Genomic DNA, 14,151 nt, shown 5'->3' on the forward strand with positions numbered 1-14,151 from the left:
CTGAGATGGAGATGCAGATGGAGAGCTTTAGAGAGGGAGAAGAATATTATATAGGACTACAGGAGTCATGACAAGAATTGGTGAAACAAGGATGTCTTTTGAAATGTATCTTACTGTACTCCCACTTTCCAAATTAGCTTCACAGCTGCTATAACCTGTTATATCTAGATGTATAAGTAACATATTTTTTAGGTAAAGAGATCATTGTTGCTCTTGGTTTCCTACATAACAGAGGCTATACATAATGTTTCACATTGTGTTTCTGCACCAAGCCTATGAATTGAGCCAAAGCTTTCTTTAAAAAAAAATTAAAATGCAGATTTGATTTAAAGATCATAGTTGAGAAAGTAAACATTAATTCTGTGATTTTTACCATTTAGTCTATATTGATTTATTTAATGTCATAATGTAAAATGAAAATGTGTAAATCAGACTTCATCTAAAAATAAATCAAAACTTTTATCATTATTTGAAATCTGCAATGCACTCAGAATACCAGTGTCACGCTTGTCTGACAAAATGAATTCTTCGTAAAAACATGCTATTTGACATTTACTATCCAACTGCCCTCCATTAGCCTATATTAATGATACCAGTGTCAATCAAGTATTTATGATACTGACATGATAGCCACTTTTGCTTCTGTTCCTCTGGCACTTCTTCAGTATTCCTAAATTTATGAAAAATATACATTAATAGAGTTCCTGTTCCCTTTTAGCAAGCAAAACTCTCTGTCTTCTCTAGTGGCAAATTATTTAACAGCAAGTGGTGGTCTTTAAACTTAGCTTTTTGCACCTACTGGAACCAGAAGTCATTAATTTGTCTGTAGCATGTAATTATCGCTGCCATATCTTTGCTACTTCTTCCTTTTCTGCATACCTGTAGGTAAATAAACACCTTTCCAGCAAAGGAACCTTAACTTTTTTCTTTTCCATTGTGTTTACAGAAGCAAAATTTTTCTTACTGACTGCTCCCCTGCTGACAGTGGAGCTTCATTGATAACCAATAGCTTGCTTACTGATTGCCAAACAAACTAATTAAATTAGATGAATGGTACCGGTCAGCTAACTTAAAAATAAGGCTCTTACCGATCAAGTACATTTTGGTTGCCATTTTGCTAACCTGCCAGGTGTAAGAGAATATAAACAAGCAGCTACAAAGTAGAGTGAAGTGTAAATGTGCAGCAAATCAGCCACTCTGCAGATAGTGTGCCTGCTCTCAGAATATCTTTATTAGCTTGTGTTTGTTATTGGGTAACAGCATGCACAGGCTCTCTCTGCTGAGCAGCAGAGTAATGTGTTCAGGTACCCATTCCCTCAGGATTTCGGTATTTTTTATTACAGGCACTCCACCATTTTGAGCAGACACCTGAAGTGAAAGACAACACAGATGCAAACCCGACGGTGCTCAGGGTGCGTGGGTGCTTGGATCCATCTCTCCACTTCACCTTCTGCTGGCCCTCCCTGCACCCTAGCACCAAGAAAAAAACCAAAGAATTAATTAGAGGCATAAAAATCCCCACCACACCACAAAAACACAACTAAAAATAACTAATGTAAGCCTTATGTTTTCCTTCCTTTCCTGCTGTCAGGCAGGTCTTGCACCAGCAGGTGCTACAGAGAGCTGGATACAGCACCAGGGGGCTGCGAGAAATTCAGCACAGGGAGCCCTTTCTGCAAATGGAAGTATCTTCACCATGTTTGGGGTTTTGCCCTCACCTCGAGGTCTTATTTCACACTGGGGCATTGACCCACCAGCTGCTTGTGGCACTGGGCACCACCAGCCCCCTGATCTGGCAGCTCTCCGGGAAGAGCTTCCTGCATCAGCCCCCGAGGGAGCAGCAGGAGGAGTGGGCCAGGAGGGAGCCACCATCCTCCTGCCCAGGCCCAACATCAAGGCTTCTCTCAAACACTTTCCCCACTGTGTTAACACTGGAGCTGAGGGAAGCGCCCAGGAGGCTGGTTCCCCTCAGGCTGCACTCCCACCCCACTGCTGTGGGGCAGAGTTTTCTTCACTTGGGTGGCAAGGCAAAGGGTCCTCCTCCCTGCCCTCCATCCCCTGGGGACTGTGTCTGCCATGCAGGATATGCACAGCTCAAATTTACTATGTGGTGGGATGAGGGATGGGGCAGTGATAATGCTGGGGCAGCCTGCAGGTTGAAGAGTATCCTCCCAATGGAGTGGTTGTCTAGGTGGTAATTCCTGCTGTTCTGAAGTCTCCTTCAGGGTTCATTCACAGTTGGTCTCCAGACAGAAGAAGAGCAGGAGCTGTGCATGGCCATTTTCAAGGCAGGGAGGGGATCTCTCCACCAACATCCCCAAAGGCGAGGAATATATCAAAGTGATTCAGTACATTTGTAACATAAAGCCAACAAAGTCACTTCTCTGTTGAGTTTGCAGGCAAGTCCAGGGTATCATTAGTCATCAGAGATTAAGGATGGGAACAATTCTAAATCCTTGTGTGAATAACAGGTGTTGCCCTCTGAGTCCAACCTTAAACTTGCCTTTAGTAAAGGCTCACAGTCTTTAAGTCCTTGTGTTGCTTTCTTGCTGAGCACTCCTGCTGGCTTCATTAAGATGAGGAGGTAAATAATGGGAATGAAGATGAAGGTCCCCTGGCAGACAATCCTGAGAACGTGAAACAATATGAGACATTGCCAGAGGCATCTGAAGATAATGCTTTCCAGAGATGTAGCAAGGTAGAGGCCTATAAGAACCAGCACATGCCAGAGATGCACCAGAGAGCTCTATGGGGAGACACAAGATGATGGTATTCATCTAAAACAGGCTCTTGAGGGCCTCAGGGTCATCCTTCTCCACCCAGAAGATGCTATAGGTGACAATCACTCTGGATACATGAGTCAGACATCAAATCTTCATCAGTGTGAGGTATCCCAGACAGAGAAACCCCACAAATGCCCCAAATGTGACAAGGGTGTCAGGCGGAGCTCTGATTTGATTAAACACCAGAGAACTCACACAGGTGAGAAGCCCTTCATGTGCAGCAAGTGGTTAGCTCCCACTGGACTCCCACAGAAAAATACACACAGGAGAAAAACCCTACTTTTGTCTTGAATGTGGGAAAAGCTTCAAGTGAAACTCTCACTTGGGGAATCACCAGAAAACTCACAGTGGTGAGACTTCCTTCAAATACATGCAGTGTGGAAAAGGCTTCAGGGATTTCTCAGCACTCACTCAGCATCACGAAACCCACGCGGCTGAGAAGCCCTGTGTGTGTTCCCAGTGTGGGAAGTGCTTCAAACAAAGTGCTTATCCCAACAGACACCGGTGAGTCCACACAGGAGAAAACCTCTTTATGTGTGCTGAGTGTGGGAAGTGTTTCAAAAACAAGACACACCTCAAATAGAACTGTAAATCTCACCTGAAATGTAAATTTCACAGCATTTCTCGTGAGTCTATGAGCATTGGTGCATCACCTTTAAAAAAAACCTCAGTTATTAATTCTATGGTGTGAATAAAAGAAGGAAGAAATCACAAAGGCGAGAAGAAGGTCTCTGTCACAGTATGAATACCTTGCTGATGAGGTGTGGGGGGGTGTTAGAGAAGAAACACAAGTGGGGAATAAGCACCCTGTCAGCAGGAGTGGCTTGTCATGGGGATTGAAGGAAGGGATGTTGTGTCAAGAAATAGGAAAGAAGCTCAGCAAAGAAGGAATTTAGCATTTATAAATCTGATTGTTAGGCACAAGGCTCCTGGAGACATTAAAAGGTCCCACTGTCTTACTGAGAAGGCAAAAATGGCAAAGTAAACTCTGGCAATGGGAGCTGGCATTTGGGAAAGAAGTCACTAAACTGCAGAAGAAAAATTGTCCTCTATTCTCTCTGGCAGCATCTGTGGATATTTTAGGACTTCTGTTAAACCTGGGGAAAGATGTCCCAGTTTTCTGGTATATGTTGTAATATTCCAGCTCTTTGATGTGCTAAGTGCCTTCCCCTATTAAATAGCAGCTTTGCTTCTGTTGTTCTCTCCCGTCCTTTCCTGTTCTATTTCCATGTGCCTGGATTGCCCTTTCTATTCCTACTTCAGTGACAGACACATGGCTGCACCCCTCACTTTGGTCTCACTGAACATTAGGATGAAATATAATTAGCCTAGGAAAATGATGGATGTTACTGTGTTAAACACCTTTTTGCTTTTCTAAGCAGTGTTTGATAACCACCTTCAGCAGTGTTTTGTCTTATAAATCCTGAGAGCCTTATTCAACCCTGGAGGCAACTGTGTATATGTAAATACATGGACCTGACCTGTAGCTTTACTAGTAGCACTTAGAGGGCTGTGAATTCTGTGTACTTGGGAGTGTTTTGGAGGCTTGTGGCCAGCTCAGAGCCTTATTCCCAGAAACAGAGTGAAAGCTGGCAACTGGAAAGGAACAGGGTATGGGTGATGGTGACTGGAGGCCCATAGACTGCAAACAGAGAGACCCAGAGGGGAATGGAAATGGAAATAGAAATGAAGAGTTCTGGAGGGGAGCAGAGTACGTACAGAGGTGAATGGAAAGGAGGCTTTTGGTGAGAAAAGGAGGCAATGAAGTGCGCTCTTGGCAGGATTGCAGATGACACCAAAGTGGGGGAAACAGCTGACAGGCTTGAAGGCAAAGCTGCCTTTCAGAGCTGCAATGTGGGCTGAAGGAATAGGCCCACAAAAACCTGACAGAATTCACCAGGGACCGATGCAAAGTTGTGTGCTGGAGCTGGGGCTGACTGGCTGGGGGAAGCTCTGCTGAAAAAATCTGGAAGTCTTGGTAGACATCAAGCTGGATGTGAGGGAGCACTGTGCTTCAGCAGCAAAGGTGGTGGGACAGTATCCTAAGCTACGTCAACGGGAGCATAGCCAGCAAGTAGATGGAGGGCAATGATTATCCCCCTCTACTCAGCAACAATTTGACATAATACAATGGAGGGAAACAGAGTGGGCTCAACGGAGATTGGAGGGGAAAAGATACACAAGAGGAGTGGAGCGAAACAGGGTGTGCATAGAGGGGTAGTTCTATTTTGCTGAGTGTTTACAAGGCCTTCAATGGAAGACTGGAAAACTTATCTCTGTGTCCTCAGAATATGACTGGAAGTTCTGGTGTCTGGTATTGTACTACTTCAGATCTCACACAGTTAACCAAAGATGTTACTAAAGCAAATAGTAATATTTGCACTGGGACTATCCAATGTCTAGGACACTGAATAATTGAACTCAGCACAGACTTTAAGTTGTCAGCATCTCTGGAACTGTGATTTATTTACATTAGTACTGAGTCAGGTAAAATGTTTCTGTTCACGCCATCCTGAACAGAACAGAGAAATTCCCATCTCTTAGAGTTGTTTTCAACGAGTGGGACATACACTGAAGAAACAAACACTGGATGACATCTGCTTGTTCAGACAAGATCTGCATTTTTGGCCTGAAAGTCAAGTTACACATTCTGCAGAAATTCATATGGCCATCAGAGTAGAATGGGAACAGCACATGTGCACCTATCTGCTAAGGTTAGCCTTTGTTCCCAGCTGAAACCTGGTATTTGCATGATTTTTTTCTGCACTGTTTACTTTTTCTCAGTGTTCACAAATACTTTAACTCTGCAAAGGACCAAGGCTGTCCTGTAGTATTTTTCTCCCTTTCATTTTCTTGAAGCTGTTTGCTGGACACCCGTCAGATTTATTGCAAAATTTGTAACTAGGAAAATGAGAATTTACAAGGAAGTATTAACCTGACCAAATCTCCCCCTTCTCTCCCTCCACATACTGCCCTTACTGAAACTGTATTGCACTTTTGGCCTCACAATGCATACAGGGCTCAATGTTTGACTGTCAGGTGAATGGCACAACACTTAAAAATTTGTAACAGCTTTTGCAATCAGGTGGCTTCTGCCTGCTGTATGTTTGGTAAGGCTGGCAAGCGGCACTGAGTGAATAGGGTGTAGCTGAGTGGTACATATTTGTAAAGAGAAATCATGGTTCTAGGAAAAGGTGTGCTTTGGTGGAAAAGGTGGCTTGGAGTGAAAGAAGGGTTGATGTGTTCATACTGTGGATTTTGTGGAATCTTATTAAAGTAAATCTTTGTGCTGCAAAGATGTAGAAGTGTGTGTGGACTATAAAGTTACCCTCATCAGCCTGTATTTGATAAGCAAACAAACATTTCACTTTTATTTATTCTGAGGTTGGGGGTGGGTCAGTGGGCTGTTACACAAAGTATTCTTTTAAATGCTTTGTGGTCCTCTACTGCTGCTGCTGCTTCCACAGCTCTCCTCTAGCTCAAGGCCCTACTTGTTTAGCTGGGTTTCAGCTTCTCTTTAGGCTTAGGCAGCATTGCTTTGCAAGTACAGCCTTCGCTGGGGGATCACAGAGGCAATCCACTCACCAGTACACTGCTTGGCCTCTTCCCACGTGTAGCGGGGCACATAGCCAAAATCCTTTTGTGCTTTTCTATAAGAAAAGGTGAATGGAGTATTCAGGAGGGTGACCAGGTGACGGTTGGTGGAGGGGATGTATCTGACAAAGGGCCGGAGCAAGAAGCTCACGATCTCCAGCAGCAGTGAGAAGTAATACAACATTGTCAGAGGCATGGGGAGCTTGGGCTCGATTCCAAACCCCAGGTCCTTGGTCAGCTCGTAATTTAGATCTGCGTAGCTCATGTGAGGAGTGTCATCTGAGATGTAGTAGAACTTCCCCCTGACATGCTTGGCTTTCTGCGGGACTCTCAGGGCTTTGGCCGCCTGCACATGTGCCCAGGCGATATTCCCCACGTACACAGGGTTCACCAGAGCCTCCTTCCTGGAGAAGCGCAGGTAGACATTTTGGTTCAACAGGCACTTATCCAGATGACCTTGAAGAAACGGACATCCTTCTCCAAAAATGTACATGGATCTCAGGGCACAAGTCATCAGTGTGCCGCCATCCTTTAGCACCTGGCCATCTGCTTTCAGCACAGAATCCTCTGCCAGTCTCTTACTTTGGGCGTAAGGAAATTTCGATATGCTCTCATAAGCTGTATCTTCGTCACCATTGAAAATTGGGTCACCTCTGCAGTTTGGGCCTGTCACTTCTATGGTACTGGTGTATATGAAGTGCTGGACGTTACAGCGGACACATGCCTCCAGCAGTAGCTGAGTACCTTCAAAAGTGAAACATGCAAGTCAATCTAGAGCTCCCAAAGTAGGAAAAAGAGGGCTTTTTAGATCAGAAACAACATCTCTGGCCTGAGCTTGGTCAGATCTCCTCTCTCTGCAGCTTGAAGAATCCTGTCCTGAACTGAGAAGTACGTTAAATGAAACCAAACCTGTTTAGATATTTCATTACTTTCTTTATTCCCTTCCTTTTAAAAATTTGCTTCCCTACCTTCCTAAAAAGATATTTTTGCACTGAGGCATTGTGTAGCATGTGACAGAGAGGAAAGCCCTGCATTAGGTCAAGTTTAACTTGTTTGCTTCTGTTCTGCTTTGTGAACATCCACGTCTGATTTCTTGAAACATTTGTATTATAAAAGCTCTATTTTCTAGGAGAAATAAAACTTTCGTCCTGCAAGCCTATGAAGTACATAGCAGTCTTGGCTGGTCAGAAAGCCAGAAGAGCATCAGAGTGAAAGTGGAGGGAAACAGGGAAAAGAGGACAGCAGTATTTACTGACTGAGCTCAGGGTCAGTTTGCTCTGGGAGAAGGACTGGTGCATGCTTTCATTCCAGCAAATGTTATCAGTAACCTTCACTGAACCAGTGGGCTTTTTTCACCCATGGGTAGGGAAGGGGGGGTCAGAGCTTACAAAGCTTTCTGGTTTGGGGACACTTGAATATTTGTTTGATTATTTGTGTTGGGGTTTTTTATTATTATTTTTCCCCAGGGATTTAGGCAACACATTCTGCTGTGAAAAAAGTGATTGCAGCAGCAGTAGAGTCATAAAGACAGAGCTTTACAAATCCTCTTTCTGAACTACCAACCCTGTATATTTTCAAACTACCCGATGCACAGGTTTCCAGGAACTTGGCTCTCTGCTCTTCCTCCTGGCAGGGACCTAAAAGGCTGCCCACTGGTCTCTAATTTGTGGTCACTGACGATTTGTGGCTTTGACTGAGCAGAAATGAAAGGTTCTGGAAGCAGAAGATACTGGCAATAAGTCAGGCTAAAACAAGTAAAATGCCATCCACTCTTTTTAAGGTGCATGTAAGAGACAACTCGACTACAAAGAATTCTCTCTTGCTCTGAACACTGGTGAGTAGCCAATATTTGTAAAGTGGTGCCTGTAGAGGTATGTTCCTTATTTTTCTATGAAGAAGTCCTGTATTTGTGGGAGAGAGGAACAAAGAACTGGGAAAACTATCCATATAAACAAGAATGTCTTCCCCAGATCTTCCCCAAGTTGCTGAAGCAACACAGCCGGGGAGGTTCAGCATGCATACGGGTTGGGCAGTACCAGTTCTCTGAAAAGCATAGAGAATTTTGGGATCACAGAGAGGGGGGTGAAGTTGTTCTTTTAGGAAATACATTTAAATTTCCTGGCAACTGATGCTACACAGGCCATTCCTAGGCCAAAACCTTCCCCTTCACCTGATTTTTTCAAGAAGAACAAAGGTTCCTCAGTAGAAGGGGAGACCCCATCAGTGAGTCACTGAAACCCCTCCCTCCCACAGCTTTGAGTTTGTTGGGGAATTTTTAATTATAAACTCAAGGTGGGAGAGCCCTTGTTCCTCTCAACTGCCTTCTTGCACACCCAGACCTTATGGCAAATGGAAGGAAAAGAAGAAAAGGAAGAAGAAAAAGAATAGGAAGCAAAGAGCCACAGACTCTGGGATGTTATTGATGCAACATTGCTGTAACTGCAGTGTTTGTAAAAACTGAAAAATGTACACAGGCAGGGATGCTACGTGGAGAGGGAGAATAAGAACTGATTTCTGAGGTGGGCATTGGGATTTCAGAGGTGAATTGATTTCAGAAAGTTCCACTGAACATGGGCTTGTGACTACAGCCACTGAAGGCAGAGTCTGTGCAGATCTCAGGATGGGCATATGTAAGTGTTGCCAAGAGTGAACAATCCAGCAGTGCCCTGCATCAGGAGACTGGGTGTGGAGAGGCCCAGAACTGCATAGGGCTGCATGTACGCAAGCTTTGCACTCTTAGGTATGCCTGTGCAAGATGCAGAACAACACAGTTAGCTTGGCTCAAGGTAAACACACGTCAGGTGCTCCCTTTCCTGAGCAGATGGTGATCAGGACATAGTAAGCACAGGTTTGAGAAAGTTGCTTCACCTGCTCACCTGTTACATTGACTTCCCAGAGCAACTTCTTCTCTATGAGGCCCAGGGTGTCAATGAGGGAAGCCGTGTGGATGACGAGGGAGACCCCCTGACAGGCACGGTGTAGGAATGTCACATCTCGGATGTCCCCTTCCAGGATTTTCACCTCAGTCTTACCCTTGAACTCTGCAAGAGCAGCAGAAAATGAAGCAAAAGAGTTTACAGGCATCCTAAGAAGAGCACTGAAAGGAGTGGTGAAGCACTGACCCTGGCTGGCAGGTGCTGACAGTCCCAGCACAGGAATGATATTTTAAGGCTGGTGGAACAGGAGGCATTTTCCAATGACTGTATTTTCAAGTGCTAATGGCAGTGCTATAAAGGTCTATGTTGCACTACCTACCACATATTTGGAGCCAATATTCAACACATTTCTTTCTTTTTTATATTTAAAGAGAAATATTTTCCACTGATAGCAAGATTCCTTCAGGTGCGACTATTTTAAAGTTCACAGGGGAGTAGCTTTGGCTACCCATGTCCTGAAGACTGTGTGGCTATAGATGTGTTAACCCAAGCCAGGCACTGCAAGCTCCTGTCTTCAAGGTGATGAATGATCTCTCTCCACCCACAGCATGTGAGCACAGAAATGTGTTCACACCTACTTTCTTCCCCTTGACCTTACCCATATTGCAGCTCTTCTAGTACATCACATACAGTTCTGACACATCTTTTTCTTGTACATTCACCAGGACTTATTGTGCTTTTTCCAGCTCTAACTCTGGCTCCATTTCAGCATCTGTGCTGTGGGGTCATTTTTAGTATGTACATCTTATCTGAACTCTCAAGACTGTTCTCCTGAGCTATATCAGCCCTGGCTTGCTTTAACTCCTGATTTTTAAGCCCTCTCCCTCCACAGCAGCTAATGTATATGACCCTGGTCAGCTCTAGGTCTCAGAGCCATCCTTGCCCTACATTGTGCTGGACAGAAGCATCTTTTCTACAGCCCAGAACTACACCAACAAATGAGCCAGCACAAGATGATCACTTGGAGACATTTACAGTCTGAGCCAATGCTGCTCTCCTGGGAATTCAACTGGCCTGGCTGCAGCAATGCCATGAGAGAGGAGAGGACTTTCTCAGCATGACCCACAACTTTTAAGGAGGTGGTGTCATTACAGCGGGTCTTCTCGGAGACTCTGCTGTGGTTGCACTAGATGGCTCCCCAGGCACAGCTGCTGGGGAAGGACTCTGCAGCACAGGCAGATCCTCTGTCTTACTCCATAATCAAATGCCCCTTTTAGATAAGAGAAGAACCTGATCAATTTGTACAGCTTTTAGCCTCAGCCACATCTGAAATCTTGTGCATCACCAGCTCCAAAGCAAGCAGTATTTCATCCCGTGTCTTTATTATGAAACACTGAGAGAGGTAGCTGTTGGGATCTGGAACTGAGTGGGAATATCTTTAGGCATTCCTGTAAACTTCTTAGCTTGAATTTCTTAGTGTTCTTTTAGATAGGACCTAACATCTGTGAGGTGAAGCGTGGGGGAAGGCATTCCTCATGAGAGCTCTCCATTTTCCTGATTAACTGGATGGTTCATTAAAATGGTCTACTTCGTGTATTCATGGGAGAAAATTTAAAATTGCATATTATTTTAATTTGTAAAGAGTAAAGCAATTTATTTGCTTCTTTAGCTCAGAGAAGCTGAAATGTTTATTCTGTCCCCCTTTCAGCTACTTGGATGTTCAGCTACTTGTTTTCCACACTGCCTTTCTGTTTTGAATGCCCCAATAAAGGCAAATTAATGTCTGCAAGATTGAGCAAAAAGATAGCAATTTCTGGAAAAAGAGTTCTGGAAAAAACCCATCACATTCCTTCTCCCTTTACTTTCCTTCTATTTTGGATCAGTATTGGGTTAGCAGTGCAAAACCATTCAATGCTCAAGCATCACACAACCTATAAATGTGTCTCTGAAAAATGACATGAAAAGAGGGTTCAGGGAAGGAGGGAAGAGATGTGCAGAGGGGTGAGATAAGGCCAAGTGAGAAATCCTCTTGAGAACAATACTGGAGTTCTAACTTCGCCAGAAGTGCCAATGCAGTAGTGAACAAAAAAAGAATTGTGTTAAGTGGAAGACCAGGAAAGGCAGAAAGATAAATCTGAAGTGGGGATGGGATGTAGGAAACCCAAGGCACCGAACTACTGTGTTCAACCTGACGTTCATTCTCAGCCACACAATGTCACTGGGTAGACTCCAGCTCACTCCAGCACTTGACATTAATTGGATCATCCTGAACTCCTCAGGGCTGTGGAAGAATGCTAATGCCACTATTCTACATAGATTGAATGCAGTGGTCAAGGTCTCAGCAGGAATGTTATTTGGTCGAAAGAGGAGTGTCCCTGAGTGTCTCTTGGCACAAGGAGCTGTAACTTGCACATACTCTTCTGCCTCTGCCCTGACTCTGCAAAGAGATTGCAAGTTCAAGGTGCTCAAGAGATTAGTGAGAAAAAAAACCCACTCAGCTCTGCTCCTGGCTATTCAAGAAATCCAGATAACACCTGCTAGCAAGTAAAAGCCTCCACAGTAAAAATAATGCAGGTCAGAAGACTCCAGCCCTATAGGTTTTGTAGCAGCCCTGCACTTGGAATAGGAGTCACTGTGATAGAGAAGGGCTTGAAAGGGAATGGCAGGGCAATATTTCAGGTAGTCCCAAGCACAGGCTCTAGTAGGACAGTTGAGGAGATGTAGCCACAAGGGCTGATCCAGACAAAGGAACTGCCAGTCAAAGTGCAGCGGTTCAAGTCTGTTTAAGCACATCTGGAATGCCAGCCTATGGTTTCTACTACAAGTTTATGGGGGAAAAAATGCTTTGATAATTGATTTTTCTCTACCTCCTGTGCTGGTCAGATAAGCAACAGGAATTTCAAAAGAATAGGAGAGAGGGTGTGTGGGCAGTGCTCAGTGGAGGAGGAAGGGAGGATAAGAAAAGAGGGCAGAAAGCTTGCCTATTAACAAAAAAAAAAGAAAAAATAACAGGGAAACCTTTGCTGCAACTCAGCCAAGATTGTGCCCACACAAACAATTGTTTTCACTCCCTAGAATTGTCCTCACAAAGCTCTTCTGGCCCAAAGCAGTGCAGATGCCTCTGTTGCTGTCCTGCTGCATCAGTGCTAAACTACACACACTCTGGCTTCCTCAGCCTCTACTACAGCTGCAGGTTTTGTCTCTGTGGAAATGCTCTGAAAATCAGAGTAGGAAGGGCTGCTGCAAGGCTCAGAGCCATCTAGCAAAGAAGTCTCAGTTCTATAAAATGATCATAAAGGCTTGTGCAATTTATACCAGGTTTATGGTGCACTGTTACTATTCTTTGATGATGTTTAAATGATTTATAGAAAGATTGAGGCTCTTTAGCAAATCATATGAAGATATTCCAAAAGGGTTCACATATATGTATAGAAAAAGAAGAGTCCTGAGGTGAAGATGTGATGAAGGAAAGCATTAATAAGTAAATGTAATGTAAGGACTTAAGACCTTGATTGAATTTTGGTCCCTCTGTGTCTTTTTATAGATGTACTCAGTATCTCAGGAAATGGGACATTTAAAACAATACTCTGAGCTGCTTTCCCTGCCACAGACTGTTTCTAACACTGGGCATATCACTCATTTGTGCTGTCTCCAATCCATTCAAGAAGCCAGAGTCCTTCCTTGCACTTTGCAAAGAGGTCCCGTCTCTTCTGCGCTTAGCAGAAGTGTTCTGCTCTCCAGAAAACTGTGGTGATGTTAATAACAACAATTTTTAAAATACCTCCTCACAGCTCTCAGTCAGAAGATCACTATTAACCAAACTAACCAAAGGTTGAAGAAAACTGTTAGAATTTGCACCCACAACTTTGTCACTGCATTCTAGTCTTGCATATCAGAGCCCAGCACAGCATGCTCTGGATAACACTGCCCTCCTGTCCACTATAGCAAAGCTTGTGTTTTCCTTTCTCCTGAGCCAAAGAGTGAGATTTTTACATTAATTTTGCTCTGTGGGTTTTGTTGTAATAGAGGCCAGGTTGAAGACAGCCTGTTTACTGAATGAACAGTCTCTCTCTCCCAATCTAGAGAAGCCTCAGTGCCTGACAAGGAAAACTCTTGTTTTCATTTTACATCTGATTTCTGAACTGGAGGGAGAGGGAGGGATAAAGCAAGACTTCCTTGAAATAAAACCTCTATCTGCAAAGCTGGTTTGAAGGAGAGGATAAGACTTCCGAGCTATCCACATGAGACAGCAACGCATATACCTGCAACACACAGTCCTCATGAAATGGTACTTACTTTCAAATCTGCCGAGTGCTTCCTCGCTAAAGGCTTTGTCCAGCAGTCTGATCTCAGCCAGAGCCTCCTCTTCTTCCAAAAGCAAGCGGACAATCCTCTGGCCAAGAAATCCTCCTGCTCCTGTCACCAGACAGCTTACCCCAGCCAGGGACATTGCTCTGGGTTGCTCCTCGGTGTCAAACTGGCTGTCTCTTGAGCTTAGGCAGGCTGGTTCACCTCCTGCCTGAGGGAATGAACATATGACATCAACCTCTGGAGTCTTCACAAATCAAAGGATGTTACCAGAAGGAGAGACTAATGAAAGACAAACTCTAATCTCTACAGTAAGCAACAATATTTTAAGCAGTTCTCACTTTTGATAGCTATTGCTATTCAGCAGTAGCTTACAGATTTTTTCATGCAAAGGAAAAATACTTTAAAACTAGTGTAAGTGAATTAAATTAACAAATCAGAAAATGCTTAAAATCAACTTCAATGCCAAACAAACCCCACAAAATTCTGCCTCAATCCTTGGTTCCACCTCTCTAACACGCAGAAGACTGTGGGGGAGATTTGCCTGTATTTATACACTGCAGAGCACTACCTCACTCATTTTGCTCCCC

The 14,151-nt window shown here is 44.0% G+C and overlaps 1 protein-coding gene across 5 annotated transcripts; it reads right to left on the minus strand.

Moving 5' to 3' along the window:
- Positions 1-1,216: 1,216 nt before the first annotated feature.
- Positions 1,217-14,074, minus strand: HSD3B1 (hydroxy-delta-5-steroid dehydrogenase, 3 beta- and steroid delta-isomerase 1). 5 transcript variants are annotated; one of them, XM_051780286.1, is made up of 5 exons: positions 14,037-14,074; positions 13,550-13,768; positions 9,254-9,418; positions 6,369-7,121; positions 1,217-1,470 (listed from the first exon to the last, which is right to left on the minus strand). In XM_051780286.1, exons 2-5 carry the CDS (start codon positions 13,701-13,703, stop codon positions 1,301-1,303), a joined length of 1,242 nt encoding a protein of 413 aa, XP_051636246.1. In that variant the 5' UTR covers positions 13,704-13,768; positions 14,037-14,074; the 3' UTR covers positions 1,217-1,300. The 5 variants fall into 5 exon arrangements, with proteins under 5 accessions (XP_051636246.1, XP_051636244.1, XP_051636245.1 ...); XM_051780284.1 differs by having other exon boundaries at positions 13,550-13,772; positions 14,037-14,069; XM_051780285.1 differs by lacking the exon at positions 14,037-14,074 and adding an exon at positions 13,903-14,030 and having other exon boundaries at positions 13,550-13,772.
- Between the last annotated feature and the right edge of the window lie 77 nt (positions 14,075-14,151).

Source organism: Manacus candei, unplaced genomic scaffold (assembly GCF_025592945.1).
Source record: "Manacus candei isolate 608988 ecotype Guabito, Panama unplaced genomic scaffold, ASM2559294v1 h1tg000014l, whole genome shotgun sequence".
Classification (NCBI taxonomy): domain Eukaryota; kingdom Metazoa; phylum Chordata; class Aves; order Passeriformes; family Pipridae; genus Manacus; species Manacus candei.

Bases quoted from the DNA above. Each gene is read 5' to 3' on its own strand.
- HSD3B1 (XM_051780286.1), bottom strand. From the start codon at position 13,703: ATGTCCCTGGCTGGGGTAAGCTGTCTGGTGACAGGAGCAGGAGGATTT. The intron at 7,122-9,253 runs GTGAGCAGGTGA...TCACTTTTGAAG, and splicing joins CTGGGAAGTCAATGTAACAG to GTACTCAGCTACTGCTGGAG. The intron at 1,471-6,368 runs GTGAGTGGATTG...TCTTGGTGCTAG, and splicing joins AGAGGCCAAGCAGTGTACTG to GGTGCAGGGAGGGCCAGCAG.